Genomic DNA, 15,342 nt, shown 5'->3' with positions numbered 1-15,342 from the left:
ATACTATATTATACAAACGCCAGAGCTTAAGAAAATACCTTTTGGTTGAATCTTATAGACATCATCATCTAACGAAACCCCACCTGATCAAAATTACAAAAACAATAGTACTACATGGCGTGACTGATGGCAATATGAGCTAATGATGGACACACATGAATGTCTCTGCTGCTGGCAAGTGCTGTAGTAGTGGATGGAGCATGTTATCGAATGGAAATATCAAAGATTATATCACGCCAATAAAAGTCAAATTACATGCACTACGATACATGCATTAATATGTTATCGTGTTCCGGTGCCATGAGCCAGATAACTACATTCGGTCACCTTCCCAGTAGGAACACTATATTCTTGATTTTGGTCGTGAATTGGTGGATTTAAAACGCGTCTGCACGAGCTAGGTTTTGTTAATCAACAGTATCTTTCAAAATTGGTTTAATAACAGCCAGTTTCTCTCGGGTATCTTATATAATTTTCACAGTTCTATCAGTCGTGCATGCTAAAGTTTCCCTTTCAACAAATTAGTCTTGATAACATCAGCATCTCGAATTCCAATAGTCCTACTCCTGTATAAAACAAAGTAGTACTACTCGTCTGGTTCGAGACAAAATCGTACGTGCTTATCATTTCACTAAGATAACGTGTTCCATTACATACGCTTTATCTTTTATTGTTTGTTATCATCATCGATTTAACAAATATCTAGGAATAAAAACGTCAATGTTACTGGATGTAGTCAAGCCACAAACTACAATGAATGGCTTTCATTCATATCGTATACCTGCTTATCACTGACGTTTCCAAGAACAGGTGTATACCTACATTACGACGATATCACGCCATGAAGACTATATTTTCCCCCTGTATTTTTGTAGATCCCCTTTTACGTTACAGGATTGAAGATAGTAAATAATTCTTCCTGTCCTCGCTATTCGTATTAGCTAAATGAAGAAACACAGGAATAACTTCAATGGAAAAAGAACGGATGGCTGAGAAACATACTACCATCTTTAGACTTATATAGGGAGTTACATTTAGTACAAGTCCCTATGGGATCTTCGGTAGCAAGTTTACTTACCGAGTTTCTTTTTTTTTCAAGTCGAGAAAGAAGCCAGCCGAAAAAGCTATGGAATTTATTCATAGCCACCAAAATCTATTTTAGGAAGTCCTTACACCTGAGACAAGGTGTTTGGGCGATATTTTGGCCATAACTTCAACAGCAGGTGTAGTAGTAGTAGTACTAGTATTACAGTCACTCCATTTGAGAGTGAACTGTTGATGTTAAGAAAATTAGGATCTTATAACGATTTAGACCAAACCTATTATTATTCCTCGAGCACCATATTAAAGCCACAATGTACTGGAAAAAAAAAAAAAAAAAAAGACTCGAATGCAATGAAATTTCCATGATATACCTAAATAAAGTTGGTGATAATAAAAACCATTGTGTAAGCAACGTGGATGAGTAAATCATGACATTTCTTATATTTACGACATAATTTGTTAGAAAGTGTTAGGTACCGAACAGTTTTGTTACTAGAATACCTACTTGTTTTCACGCTTAGGCAACATTGGTAAAGTACTTAGGGAATGTAAATATGTGCTAATTACATAATTTTTTTTTTTTTTTAATTCCATTAATTTCATATTTTCCGTTACGACCACAAGTTTATCCTTTTACCCAGATCCTCATCTCTCTTGGAACCCTCCTCCTCCTCTTCGTCATACTATACCTTGGACTGCTTTAATAATGACAATAATTGGACAATTTCACCATTTTCTAAAAATAAAGGACACATGTTCAACTCGAACGAAGACGATGATTGCATGCATGAAACACCTGGTATATTTTAACAGCAGTTGTTCTGGCCACTTGCTTTTCAGAAGACATGAGAGCCAGCAGCTACCTGCACATTTCTCATGCCTGTCCTTTTGAACCAATATATAATATATATATATACATATATATATATATATATATATATATATATATATAATATATATATACAATATATATATAAATAAAGATAAATGCCACGAAGGAAAAATAAACGAAGGAGGTCTGCAAGATCTTTCGACTTTAAAAGTCCTTTACTGAGCAGATACTGACATAAATACGAGAAAAGACAATACAAGAAGGTTCGTATAACTGACAGATAGGGATTATAAAAGGGATTAGTACCTAGAATCCGACACACCTGGAAGATAAGAAACCTTCCCAAACAAGCATAAACAATGGGTGCAATTAAAGGTTTAAGACTATCATCTCAGATACAATTTCCAGACAATTATAGGTGACAGCTATTCGGAACTTGGTAAACAAAACCATATTCAACAATACATGACAGACATACATTACAACAAAATTTAATAACTCTAAGGCAACAGATTTTTATTTAAGATAGTAAGTAATCTCTTTGAGGTCATTCTTAAACATGTTACAGATACAAGGGTCTAAATGAAAAAGGCCACGACTAACATTGAAATTACAATAAAAAGTAAGTTGTATTAAAGCAGATTCTAAAAGATTTCGTGATAAGACATCTCTTGACCATGCAATTACTGAACTATCAATCCAATTAATTAGGTGGTTGTTTTCACTTAAATGAATGAATAATGCATTAGATTTTTGTCCAGTTTTTACAGAGTATTTATGCTGGGTTAGCCTTACTTCTAAGCCTTTGCTGGACTGTCCAAGATAAAAACTGGGCAAAAATCTAATGCATTATTCATTCATTTAAGTGAAAACAACCACCGAATTAATTGGATTGATAGTTCAGTAATTGCATGGTCAAGAGATGTCTTATCACAAAATCTTTTAGAATCTGCTTTAATACAACTTACTTTTCATTGTAATTTCAATGTTAGTCGTGGCCTTTTTCATTTAGACCCTTGTATCTGTAACATGTTTAAGAATGACCTCAAAGATATAATTACTGACTTAAATAAAAATCAGTTGCCTTAGAGTTATTAAATTTTGTTGTAATGTATGTCTGTCATGTATTGTTGAATATGGTTTTGTTTACCAAGTTCCGAATAGCTGTCACCTATAATTGTCTGGAAATTGTATCCGAGATGATAGTCTTAAACCTTTAATTGCACCCATTGTTTATGCTTGTTTGGGAAGGTTTCTTATCTTCCAGGTGTGTCGGATTCTAGGTACTAATCCCTATCTGTCAGTTATACGAACCTTCTTGTATTGTCTTTTCTCGTATTTATGTCAGTATCTGCTCAGTAAAGGACTTTTAAAGTCGAAAGATCTTGCAGACCTCCTTCGTTTATTTTTCCTTCGTGGCATTTATCTTTAAATTAATTAATGATTTATCACGTTCCTAACTTTCGTGATTCAGTTATACATATAATATATATACGTATAATATATATATATGCACACATCTTTTGTTTCAGTCCTCCTATCTTTGGAGTTTATTCAAACTACACGGAGCTAAACCTTGAGACTTCATCTCCTCAAAAGCGGAACTGGGATACTAAATTTAGGCTAAGCGCTGTGATCTGAGAGGTCATACTGAGCGGAATGGAAAATTGAGAGCATATGTTTGAAAGGTGTAACAGGAGCATGGAAGAGAACATGAAGAGAGGTGCAGTAAAACGAATGAAAGAGGTTGTAGTTAGGTGCTGAAGGGATACTGCAAATAACATGAAGTTATGTTGGCAGCACAAAGCCCCCGACAGGAGAATAATGGTTAATTTGGTCATTTCTTTTCCTGGTATTGTTTAAAACAATTTTCTCTGTATTCTTATTCACCCTTACAGAGGAATTACTTCTTAATATAGGGTTTAATATTGCATAACATTATTGGTTGTAGAGAAAATACAAATAAATGTAATTCACAACTAAACTAAGACTGGGATTAAATTACCTCCTTCCAACATTTAGAGAAGTGTATTTTCTTTTTCTTTCACAGTTGCTTCAAAATACAAAAGTAATACTGAGTTTTGACAAAAAAAGTATCAAAATTATCATATTAACTTAAAGGTTCACATTACCATCTGTTCCAAATTACATCCTGTTATAATAAATTATTCTCTTGTAATAACTTTTAATGACTTTTTATTCTTACCATTTACAAAGCTAATATACTCTAGAACAGTAAACTAACTTTAATAAGACCATGATTTCTCAGCTAGTTACAGTAATAACTCTGATTACCATGGAAAAATATAGAGTACAGAGGTTTGTCTTATATAAAGCATTTAAAAAAAGGAATTAATTTTGTGCTGTTGCCTGGGCAACATAGGTACTGTAGGCTCACTCCCTCACCATAGCGAACAAGGTTCAAACTCTCCCTCAACAACATGTCTAGGCTAAACACGGTGCCACCAGCCGTTTGTCTCCCCAGTCATCTCTCATTTTTATGAACTTTTGTATTAACAAAATACTCTCTTAGGGCAAGGTAAACCTATACATTCATATGGGGTCTCTCACTTTTAGTTACAGAATTCCTAATGATTTCTTTTATATTATGACATGACACTGAAAAACTCCACCTTTCTATTACCACAAAATTTTTATGCCATTGCCCCTTTATGTAATAAGTGGGAACCACAAAATATTTTAAAGCATGATATTTTACATAAAAGTAGCATAGGCATACTACACAAGGTCAAAAAATATTAAAGTATTTTTTTCCCGTAAATTAGTATAGTAGGGGTCCAAGTCATTCACAGGTGATACATTTTAAGTTAAGTCAAACAAAAAATTAGTGAATACATTTTGTGGACACTAGGACAGTCATCGCTTACACAAGTCATTGTTACTCCAACAGCAATTAAGTACAGCCGGTTAAAAATTGAAAAAACCTCCTTAAAATTGAAAAGTAAGTTATCCAGGACTTTAATTGATTACAATTAAAACTCATGTTTTTAGTACATATGCAACCATATTAAGCCATACTTCATTTGTTGGCAAACTTGCCTCCCTACCTGGTGTACATAAAATGTCTAAAATCCCACTTTGCTTGGCTGACTTTCCATTTATCAAAATTTTGAGTGCTTAAGATTTACAGTACATACTTTATTATATATAAAATACATAACATTAATTTTCCAGAGAGATCACTTTGGGTGATGCTAGGTTAAATACTTAACTGTGTTGGAAGCACAGATATATTATTAACTCTTTACTTTGCAATGATTAACGACAGAAAAGAACATTTAAATACCTCTAAAAATCTCTAAATAAATAAATACCCTAGTCAAAGACAGACTTGGAGCTAATTCCAAGACAAACAGCTAACTTCCACTTACATTTAAGAACATTAACCAATAAGGATTCATTTTGCCTGATATACTAAACAGAAACAATATTACACTATTATATAACTCTCAATGTTAAAGTACAAAAATCAGCTTTCCTCTCAATCTGGAAAAGTATATTTTTTGGCCATGCACAGGAGTGCAAAATAAATATCAGGAGTCAAAAGTACATAAACGGGACTTTAAAATATATGAAATAATCAATTTTGATTATTTGGTCTTCACTCCAGTACATTCCTTCTACTACATATAGTAACGTCTTCCCTTCAAAATAACCGAAAGCTCAAATACCTGGGCTGATGCCCTTCTGTTTAGGAAATTAATTATAATCTGCACATCTCTGTAATAAAATAAAAATATACGACAATATGCCACGACAACCTAAATCTAACTTTCTGCTAATTTCTTTTTAAATGGTGGCTCTGAGTTGGAATCTTCTGAAATGTTGAACTGACTGCAAGAGAAGTCAGTTGCATCTTGAGAGTCACTCATCACAGACATAGCTGAAAATAAAGATGAGCATACATTGTTTGCTAGAAAAATGAAATACATGCAAAATACTATAACATTTACAGCTAATGTCCCATGATTTAGCAAAATAGCCATTTCTAAATGTATATTGCTTTTGTCTTATGGGCTTGTTATTGATTATTAGAGTACATATTATTCGATATGCTGCAACTCCTTAAAAACTTCACAGAGTAATTGGATGAAAAAAAAAATTAAGATTCAGACAAAATTTCTTTCAAGAGATGTTTCTGACTCTTGTGTTGTGGGTGAAAACTGGAGATATGTTTGCTTGTAGGCATTTTTCTGAATTCTCTACATTCAAGGATTGGGTAAGGTGGTTTATTCATCAAATGCCAACTGGTCAGACAAGTGTGACCAATCTAATGACAGGATAGTATGTACACCAATGTGGCATGCATTTTCGAATGGACAACACACCAATCGAAAAGTTGGTTAGATCTGTTTTAATTTATCATTGTAAGATTCATTATTACACAATGCCTACATTTTACGAGATAATACCATGTCACTAACAAAAACTGGTATTTACTTGATTTAGCCACAATTTCAGCTTTCATACCTACTTATGCAAGGACTGAATATATTCTAACAATTGATACAGGCTTCAAGTAAACTTTAGTCTTTATATAGAAGAATTCTTTGGTGCAAAGCTAGTTCTGAAGTTGAAGTTTGTTAACAAAGGAGCTACAGATGGAAGCTAGTGAGTGACTGCCATAAGTACCTTCTGCAAACTTTTAAGAAACGAAAAACATACCTGTGTTAGAATCGTCACCACCCATCTGAAATGCAGACATGCTGCTATCACGACTAGAGATTCTGTTCTCTTTGTTGGAGCTACTGCCACTCTTCTTCTTACGTTCCTGAAACATTGCAAAAGTATATTGTGCATTATCAAAAGTAAAATAACCTAATACTGTATATCAGTCTGCAACTGAAAAATCACAGTAGTTTGCATACTCATAAACCTATGATAACAACACCTTGAAATAAATTAATTCTATTTCTGATTGTAGAATGAAACATTCTAAGATGAATTCATGAATACTTAGCTTCAATACAGGTAATGATTCAATATTGTACTTTCCATAAATATTGAAATGCACATTGTTTTTTGCTCTAGATACTGTACAGGTTTCCTTAAGTTTAAAAAAATATCTAAAGATATATATTTAACCATTTCAGGGTGGAAAGACCCAATCCCGAAATATTAATTAACAAATAGTAATATTACTATACTACTCTGTTTTTTTCCATCTGTCCATCCGCCTGTGGTGGTCGTGCATGGTAACACTGCATCCCAGGCTTTAAATAGTTACGCTACATCTAAATTTTAGGTAAATAAAAGGTTATCTGGGTGTACATTTGCAACTGAAAAGTGTTTTAATAATTTACTGTATGCGAATTATACCGTTAATATTCGAAATAGGATATTATTATAATTGTTGAATGTAAGCTGAATGTAACTATCTAAACCCCAGGACGGAGTGTTACCATACGCAAACACCACAGGCTGGTGGACAGATGGAAAAAAAAACGAGTATAGTTTAGGTTGGGAGGTGAGACATCCCCCTCTAAGAATTGCATTCTTAATCAGCTTTAAAATGAACCTACAGTAATTTATAATACCAATAAAATTTCCAAAAGTTTTCTTTGCACCAGTAGGGCCCTAGGAAGCCTTCAAGCAATCAGCAGAGAACATGAGGGGGCACAGATAAAACAAGTTTTTACCAAAGACAAGCAGTTCTTTAGAAGAGAATTTAATTAGTTTTGAAATCTTTCTGCAAGTATGAATAAGCCTCTAAATGATGGAAATAAATTCACCTGCCACACTAAACTAAGCCCAGCCATGATATTATCCTATTTATAAGAACAGTAATACGACAGTTACACAAGAAAGAAAGGAAATACTTTAATACTTACATCAGCTATTGGTACCCATTTGTAAATCTTCATTGTGGTGTCATGAATCGTAATCCACTTTTTCTCCCTGAAAAAGAAATGAAAATCAAAACAATGTCGTCAGAGTAATAATACTACAAGGAGGTACTGTCTATGGCATGCCATACATGAAACACTGTTAGTAGTACGTACAAAGGTTCTATGCAAGATCCTTCAGCACCAGGTGTACTCTTATTTTCTAGTTTTTCCTTTTCATTCCTTCCCTTTGGTTTTTTCCAAATAATTTTCCACCTCTAACCTTTTCCTTCTAATTCTTATTTAAGAACAAAACCTTCTATCCAGCCCTCTTTAAGTCTGGAAACGATAACTTTAGTGACCTGGATAATATACTTTAGGGGAAAAATTATATTTTGGCAAATTACTGTGGTACAGTGCAACTACTCTAAACAACCTTTATTACCAAACAGATTTTAATCCCCTTTTGAAATTTAAGTTTCTTAGTATCAATATCTAATTTATGTAAAATTTTCTGTGCGTTCTGCAATCATAAATAAAAAAATAAAAATAAAACAATGTCTTTTTCTTCTGTGGTTGTTTGATGTAGAAAAAATACTCTTGTAACAAGAAGGTCTCAAAACATTCTTTGTTGCTCCTGTTCTATTTATTTATTATTCTGCTTTCCTTAGTTACACCCTATATGATTAATTTAACACAAGCAAAATTTAGATCTTAACTAGCTAGTGACCCCCAGCAAAGTTTGGTGGTCATTACCTTGAACTAAAATTTGTTTGGGGTCATTACCTTTATTATCTTTACAGTCTTTTGTTTATGGTTTACGGAAAGTGGTTAGCTATACACTGGGTTAAAACTCTTGTGGGCCACTAGGTATCTAAGAAAGATCCCAAAACGATTATATTATGTCAAGTGATCAACTTAAATGCTTCATTACCTAATCTACTAGCTATATTCTTAATATTAAGGCAAATAATGCTAATTAAAACCTGTTAAATCAAACCTGAAAATGTCCCTTGTATAAAATAACAGGTTTGATTTCTATGATCCAAAGACTGAGGTATCTTACACGCAAATGTCTCATAATTAAGGGAACTACCTAAATATTAATCACAATATGGCTGGTACTCATCAACAGTACCACCTTATGCAGAAAGTAACCCCATGAAATATTTTAAGATTTGTAGCCTACCTATATCTAGACTACATAGGTACCTATAAAAATTCAAACTCGGTATCCTAAATAACTGCAATTACCTATTTCATATATTTAGCAAGACATTAAAGGTAATAATATCAGACTAGCCTATTAACTGTTGTAAAATTCATTTTTGTTAGTAGGGAAGCCCCGGCACCATAAATTACTAGGTTATGGTTGTAACCGCTGCCCTACCTAGCTACAGTAGATCAGGTTACGATAGGTAGTACAAGCTGTTGTATCATTTTAGAAAAAAACACATAAAAAATCTCCATTTCCTCACTGAAGTCCACATATTATGTAAACAAAAACAAAAAATATGGTTGTAACAAGTTAAAATGGCAGTTCCTACGAAAATGAATGCCAATTCAAAATTAAAATACAAATATCCGAATAACTCTATTTTACAGCTGCGCTCGAATATAATAAAGGTATCATGGTAATTTTCGTTAAAAATACACATGGAACATGTTTGGCTTCATTGAAAGCTGTCAACTTGAGTTGAGGTTAAAACTACCTACCTACTACTGGAAGCCCAGCCAGCCATCGTAGCAGTAGGTACTCACCATCGTCGGACCTTATCTAACGACTGCATGGGCCTTTTGGAGTCCTCCTTCCCTCGGGAGCGAGTCTCTGCCCTGAGTGACCTCGACATCATTATCTTGAGTCCTTCGGCAAGTCCTTCGAGTCAGACACAGGTGATAAAACCGGAGATATCCTCGATAGTCGTCCCCCTCGTCGGCTGTTGTGTTTGTGTCGGGCGTCTGTCTGGTGGGGAAGAAGACAACGAGGGCGCGTTTCGTTAGGATTGTAAGTCAGCTTCTATTAGGCAAACCTGGTTCCCTTCCCTCAGTTTTAATTACATTTTAAAGCGAGAAACTGGTATTTTTTTCATGCATATATTGATATAATAATAATACTTATAATACAAATAAAATCATATTACAGTACCATGGCTGAGATGTCATTATATACGATAATTTGGTAGATGTTTGTGGGGCAAAAGCTTAACCACTTTTCAAACACTGTTTGCAACGTCGCTTGGAAAGGTTCGGCGAACGATGCAGACATGACAGATGGTCTGAAATTGACAAGTATAACAAAATGTCAAACTAGAGATTTATATGCACTCACTGAATCTTACCGTGACGTGAGAACTCGAAATAGTCGTCAAAATCTGTATTTTTGGGGGAAAATCAACTTAAAATGCAGCATTTGTAAATGATTTAGCCAGAACCAGAAGAGAGAGACAACAGTCTCTGAAATAGTAGTACTTATTTTCTATATTTTGGCGTTTTTATGGGCCTTTCTTTTTAATCAGGATTATTAAGAAGCCTCTGTAATAAACCATTAACCAAAAGGGTTCCTCTTACTTACCCTGCCCAGAGTATCCCATATGGCACGTTATTCTTTCTTGTAATAAAAATACATGGTAATGATTTTTTTTGTATATTTCTTCCCACATGCCAATTCGCCCACATATAAGAGTCTGTTCGCCTACATAGAAGAATCAGTTCGCCCACATATAAGAATCAATTCGCCCACATATAAGTTCCTTCTCCACACATTCTATGTCATCTCCATCGATCATTATGTAATGAGGGTAATCATTCCTTTAAAATTTATGACAGTACCAATGGAAATTGGTGCACTAGGAAACCGAATTGGTTTTCATCATATCAGCATAGGGGTCCGATGTAAGAACCTGTATAAGAATAAGTTTTGGTTCGAACTATTATGGAAGGTATACAACTAAGAATTAGTTGGTTCTACAATGTATCCCCCTACTGTTAAGAAGTGGGTGAAATGACCGGATACCCATCTTATGAAACAGAAAAGGAACACCAGTTGTGCTCCCAGGAACTGTTAGGTCTAATGCGTTTTTGACCAATGACAACTGGATTGTGAATTGTAGGTACCTACTGCAGAGAAATGTAAAAGAGAAAAGTTCAAGATATTTGTGCATAACAGAGAGATTTATTTCCTCACAAAAAGCTGAATTGTGACTTAGGTGTGCTGCTAGACTCAGCACTACTTAATTTAATTGTGTTGTAAGGGTTATGGTCCTTCATTTTAGAAATATTGCCTTTGTCACAAAAAATCTTGATTAGTATGCTGTTGTTTCATTAGATAGAATGGAGATTGAAATTGTCACAATCTACTTAAGATGCGACTTGGGAAGCTGCAAAATATATAGAATGTAATGACAAGATTAATGAATGGAGTTATACTTCGGGATTAGATCACGACTACTACGGCTTATACATATTTCACTTCTAAATAGCATTAGTCAATGTATTTCACTATTCCTGGGTATGCAAATACATATAATCGCTTTGTCACTTGCGTTACGCTCTGTCATAAAGTCTTGAAGAAGAAGAAGTTTAGGCGCATGTAAACATTCCGATCAACATGGCGTGTTTGACGAAGACCTCTTTGATTTCGTCGAGAAGAGACAATGAGCAGGTCGAGAGACTGCCAGAAATCGACGCAGTCGACGAAGATGAAAATGAAGAGTAAGTTTAGTGATAAGAGGCAGAATCTTTCTTCGAAACGTTGCCTTTAATTGACCGATGTTTGTTGGCCTTTGCCATGGCTTACCTAGCTAGGTATCCTAGCTACTACCTAGGTAGCTAGTAGGTAGGTAAGGTTAGGTTTTTATTTTTATTTGAGTTGACGGCAGATCATTGGTTATAAACTATCACAGAAGTAGCATAAATACCTAGTTTTTTTTTAACGAGAAGGGCCAAGCCCCACCCCAACCAAGTCTGGGCACAATACTCTAGGTCATTAGGGTAGAATATCACAGCAGGCCAAGCAGGCCACCTACAATCAACACCTAGCCACCCTCCGAAAAAGTACATTATAACGCGTCCTGACACCGGAGATGGGCATCAGTCGCGACTTCTTGTTTGGTGGAAAAACGAAAAAGGAGCTAAAGACCTCTACTCTCCTTTCGAAGTAAGTATTTTCTCCAAAGTTAGAAATTAAGGCCAAATTTTAAGATTTAAACAGAGGGTACTGAAAAGGGTGGCCTACTGCAGTGGAAATCTCACCAAAACGCTTTAGAAATTTTTACTTACAACTAAAAATGTTTCGAAGATTGACGCTATCTTGATGTTTACGGAGTCGCTTGTGTCAACAAACTTCCCATTTCATGTGCTAAATCTGCACACCACTTGTACCCATAGATGCTGGGGCACTTTCATCACAACAATCGTAAACCCACCTCTTACCAGCATTTATTCGTACTTATTCAAGGGGACTACGGCATTCTTTGTTCTTTGCGGCGTTTTGCGCTCTTCAATTGTTTATCAGTGTGTCAATTGGTATGTGTTTACCCTCCAAACTAGGTATAAGACTTACACAAAACCGGGGAAATAAGTGAAATTAGCGTTTGTTCCGACACGGCATACAAACCTTCGGTCCTTTTACAATAGGAAGGTACTAGCGGCAGCTGGATAGGTCGTAAGCTTTCGAACAAGGGGTTCGGTAGTTAACTGCTTGTCCGACAGCGCGCGCGCGCGACTGGGAGGTAAACAAATCACTTTTGCTTTCGGCCTGCTGGCGTGTGGACGTATCATCGCTCTCTGCCCGCTTCATCGTCGTTTGCTTTCGCATGATTGTGTTTTTCTTTTTCTATGTATCTAGTGAAACTGAATTGTAAGTACAATCATTTCATTGAATTCAATTGTGAATTAAAGGATCTTGGCTTCACAACGCCCTCCGATTACCCGAGTGCCGGGACTGAAGGGCGTAATTGCGGGAATTCATTTTCCCAGATGATCCTTGTATTGTGTATGCTCGGTGCCGAGGGCGGGAGCGCTCGCTCCGAGCGTATATTGGGTTGGAAATGTGTAGATGAAAATCGTAAGTAAGTGCTCTTTCATTATATTTTTTTTGACCTGTATGCCCGTTGCCGAACGAATGCGCTCGGCACGGAAACTTATTCAGTATGAAAGTGGAATCGCAAGTACAGTATTCTTTTTCATTTCATATATTATTTTTTATTGTAGCAATACCTCATTTGGATCAGTTTCCGAGCTTACCGGAGATTGATCCTTCCCCCTTTTTATTTTGAATGAAGTGAAATCGCAAGTGCAGTTCTTTTCATTTCATTTTTTTATTGAGATTGCATTGTTGACTGGGATCAATATTCCGCTATTCACGGGAATTGATCCTTCCCCTTTTTATTTATATGAAGTGAAATCGCAAGCGCTTTGCCGAGGTTACGGCGCTGATTCGTCAGCACAATGACCTCGGGGAAGGATCGCCGCTCCCACCAGCAGAGCCACGTCTCGGCTCGAGTCGTTTTGGGGCCCGAGAGGGAATCCAAATCGACGGTGGGTCTGCCGCGATCGGAGCTTGCCGACTGGGTTGAGCCAGGTAGTCTCTCGTCTCCGGACAAGAAGGCTCTCTCGGTTCTGGACGGTCGAACAAGCTCCTTCACCTCCTCTACTGCGACAGAGGCGTTTCTACGTGTCTTCGGACATCGTAGTTTATATATCCCTTCGGTCCTCCTGAGGTTTCGACCTCGACGAGGACTGGTGGAATGGAGTCGGAGCGGTATCGGCTCTCTCCTGTCAGGTCTCGATCAGCCCCAACCAGACGACTTCACAGTGGAAGGACGGCATTCCCCTCACCTGCTGCCGGAAGTGGGGGGTGCCTGGCCAGCCATTGGGAAACACCCGGTCCAACAGCAGGCGTACGTTCCAGGGACATCGAAGGACGTAGCATTGAGACAGGAGATCAAGACCATGCTGAGCAAGAGAACTGTAGAAATCGGTACGGATCAGTCACCGGGCTTTACAGCCGACTCTTCCTGATGGAAAAGTCGACAGGCTGGCGCCCAGTGATAGATCTCTCTCCCCCGAACCGGTTGGTTCGCCAGACCCGGTTCACGATGGAGACGGCACGCTCAGTGCTCGACTCTATCAGGGAGAACGATTTCATGCTTTCAGTGGACTTGAAGGATGCGTATCTACAAATACCCATTCATCAGTCCTTCGGAAAGTACCTCCGCTTCATCCCGACGGGACGGTGTACCAGCTCAGGCCACGTTGCTTCGGTCTCTACAACCGCCTACAGGTTTTCACGCAAGTGTTCACTCTGGTGTCTGGCTTGGGGTTGGGCCATTCGCACGGGATATGTCTGAGGGGGTATCTCGACGATTGGTTGGTTAGTCCTGGCGAGCTACCGCTCGCAGTTGCTACAGGACAGGGATCGACTGCTCGAGTTCTGTCGCGATCTGGGATCGTTCTGAACTTCGAAAAGTCCGATCTCGAGCACAAGCAGAGGAGGAAGTACCTGGGTATGCTGATCGACACGGTAGCAGATTCGGGGAGGGTCAGGCAGCCAACCAGTTCCTGTCTCGGCAGGAACAGGTAGCTCAGCAATGGCAAGTCGTGATCGGACACCTGTCGTCACTCGGGAAGCCAGTCCCTAACGGGCGTCTTCACCTGCGGTCTCTTCAGGGAGACCAAAGGAGAGTTGGTCACAGGCGACGGATCCCCCAAGCCTTCCATGGTCACTGACACAGGAGGTGAGGCAGGGACCTAGCAGGTGACTGGACGACAGGAACCCCTTAAGAGGAGTGCCTCAGCGCACTCTCCCCCCGGACTGGCAGACTGCTCTCAGACGATCGACCGAGGGATGGGGTGCACACCTGGAAGAGTTGCGGACTTCAGGAGTGTGGTACGAGAACGACAAGCACCTTCACATCAATGTACTGGAACTAAAGGCAGCGTTCCTTGCTCTCCAAGAGTTCCAGGACCGCTTGATGGGACACTCAGTGGTGTTGATGTACTGACAACACCACGGAGGTGGCTTACGTCAACAAACAGGGGGGGCCTAGTGTCTCTCCCGTTGTATCAGTTGATCGGCAGGTGCACGAGTGGGCCGAGGCACACTCAATAGAGCTGTCGGCACGCTACATTCCAGGGAAAGAGGGAATGTAGTAGCAGACACGCTCAGCCGTCGGGATCAGGTGATAGGGACCGAATGGTCTCTACACCAGGACGTGGCGGAAAGGCTCTTCGACCTGTGGGGGCGACCAGTCGTGGATCTGTTCGCCACCCGGCACAACAGGAAGCTCCAGGTGTTCTTCTCGGCCGTGCCGGACCCATGGGCAGCTGCAGAGGACGCTCTTCAACACCCGTGGGACAACCTCTTCGCCTATGCCTTTCCCCCGTTCAGCCTGATTCGCAAGGTGATCAGTCGAGCGTGGTCACCCCGAATCTCAGGATGATCCTGGTGGCTCCCAAATGGCCACAGGCCATTTGGTATCCGGACCTGCTGGCTCTTTCTCGCAGGAGAACCGAGAGAGATTCCCCCTTGGCACAACCTTCTCGCCCAGCCACACGTCGAGCGGTACCACCGAGCAGTCCAGTCCCTACGTCTTCACGGCTGGCTGTTATCCACCATCT

At 38.5% G+C, this 15,342-nt stretch overlaps 1 protein-coding gene across 1 annotated transcript; it reads right to left on the bottom strand.

Moving 5' to 3' along the window:
• Window positions 1–5,527: 5,527 nt before the first annotated feature.
• On the bottom strand, window positions 5,528–9,708 carry LOC135209673 (B-cell CLL/lymphoma 7 protein family member A-like). Its single transcript, XM_064242408.1, has 4 exons — window positions 9,484–9,708; window positions 7,729–7,795; window positions 6,563–6,668; window positions 5,528–5,780 (listed from the first exon to the last, which is right to left on the bottom strand). Exons 1-4 carry the CDS (start codon window positions 9,573–9,575, stop codon window positions 5,665–5,667), a joined length of 381 nt encoding a protein of 126 aa, XP_064098478.1. The 5' UTR covers window positions 9,576–9,708; the 3' UTR covers window positions 5,528–5,664.
• Between the last annotated feature and the right edge of the window lie 5,634 nt (window positions 9,709–15,342).

Source organism: Macrobrachium nipponense, chromosome 38 (assembly GCF_015104395.2).
Source record: "Macrobrachium nipponense isolate FS-2020 chromosome 38, ASM1510439v2, whole genome shotgun sequence".
NCBI lineage: Eukaryota > Metazoa > Arthropoda > Malacostraca > Decapoda > Palaemonidae > Macrobrachium > Macrobrachium nipponense.
This window is presented reverse-complemented; position numbering and strand designations above follow the sequence as displayed.

Bases quoted from the DNA above. Each gene is read 5' to 3' on its own strand.
- LOC135209673 (XM_064242408.1), bottom strand. From the start codon at position 9,575: ATGATGTCGAGGTCACTCAGGGCAGAGACTCGCTCCCGAGGGAAGGAG. The intron at 6,669-7,728 runs GTAAGTATTAAA...GCAATGTTTCAG, and splicing joins AATGGGTACCAATAGCTGAT to GAACGTAAGAAGAAGAGTGG. The intron at 5,781-6,562 runs GTATGTTTTTCG...CTTTATTTTCAG, and splicing joins TGGTGACGATTCTAACACAG to CTATGTCTGTGATGAGTGAC.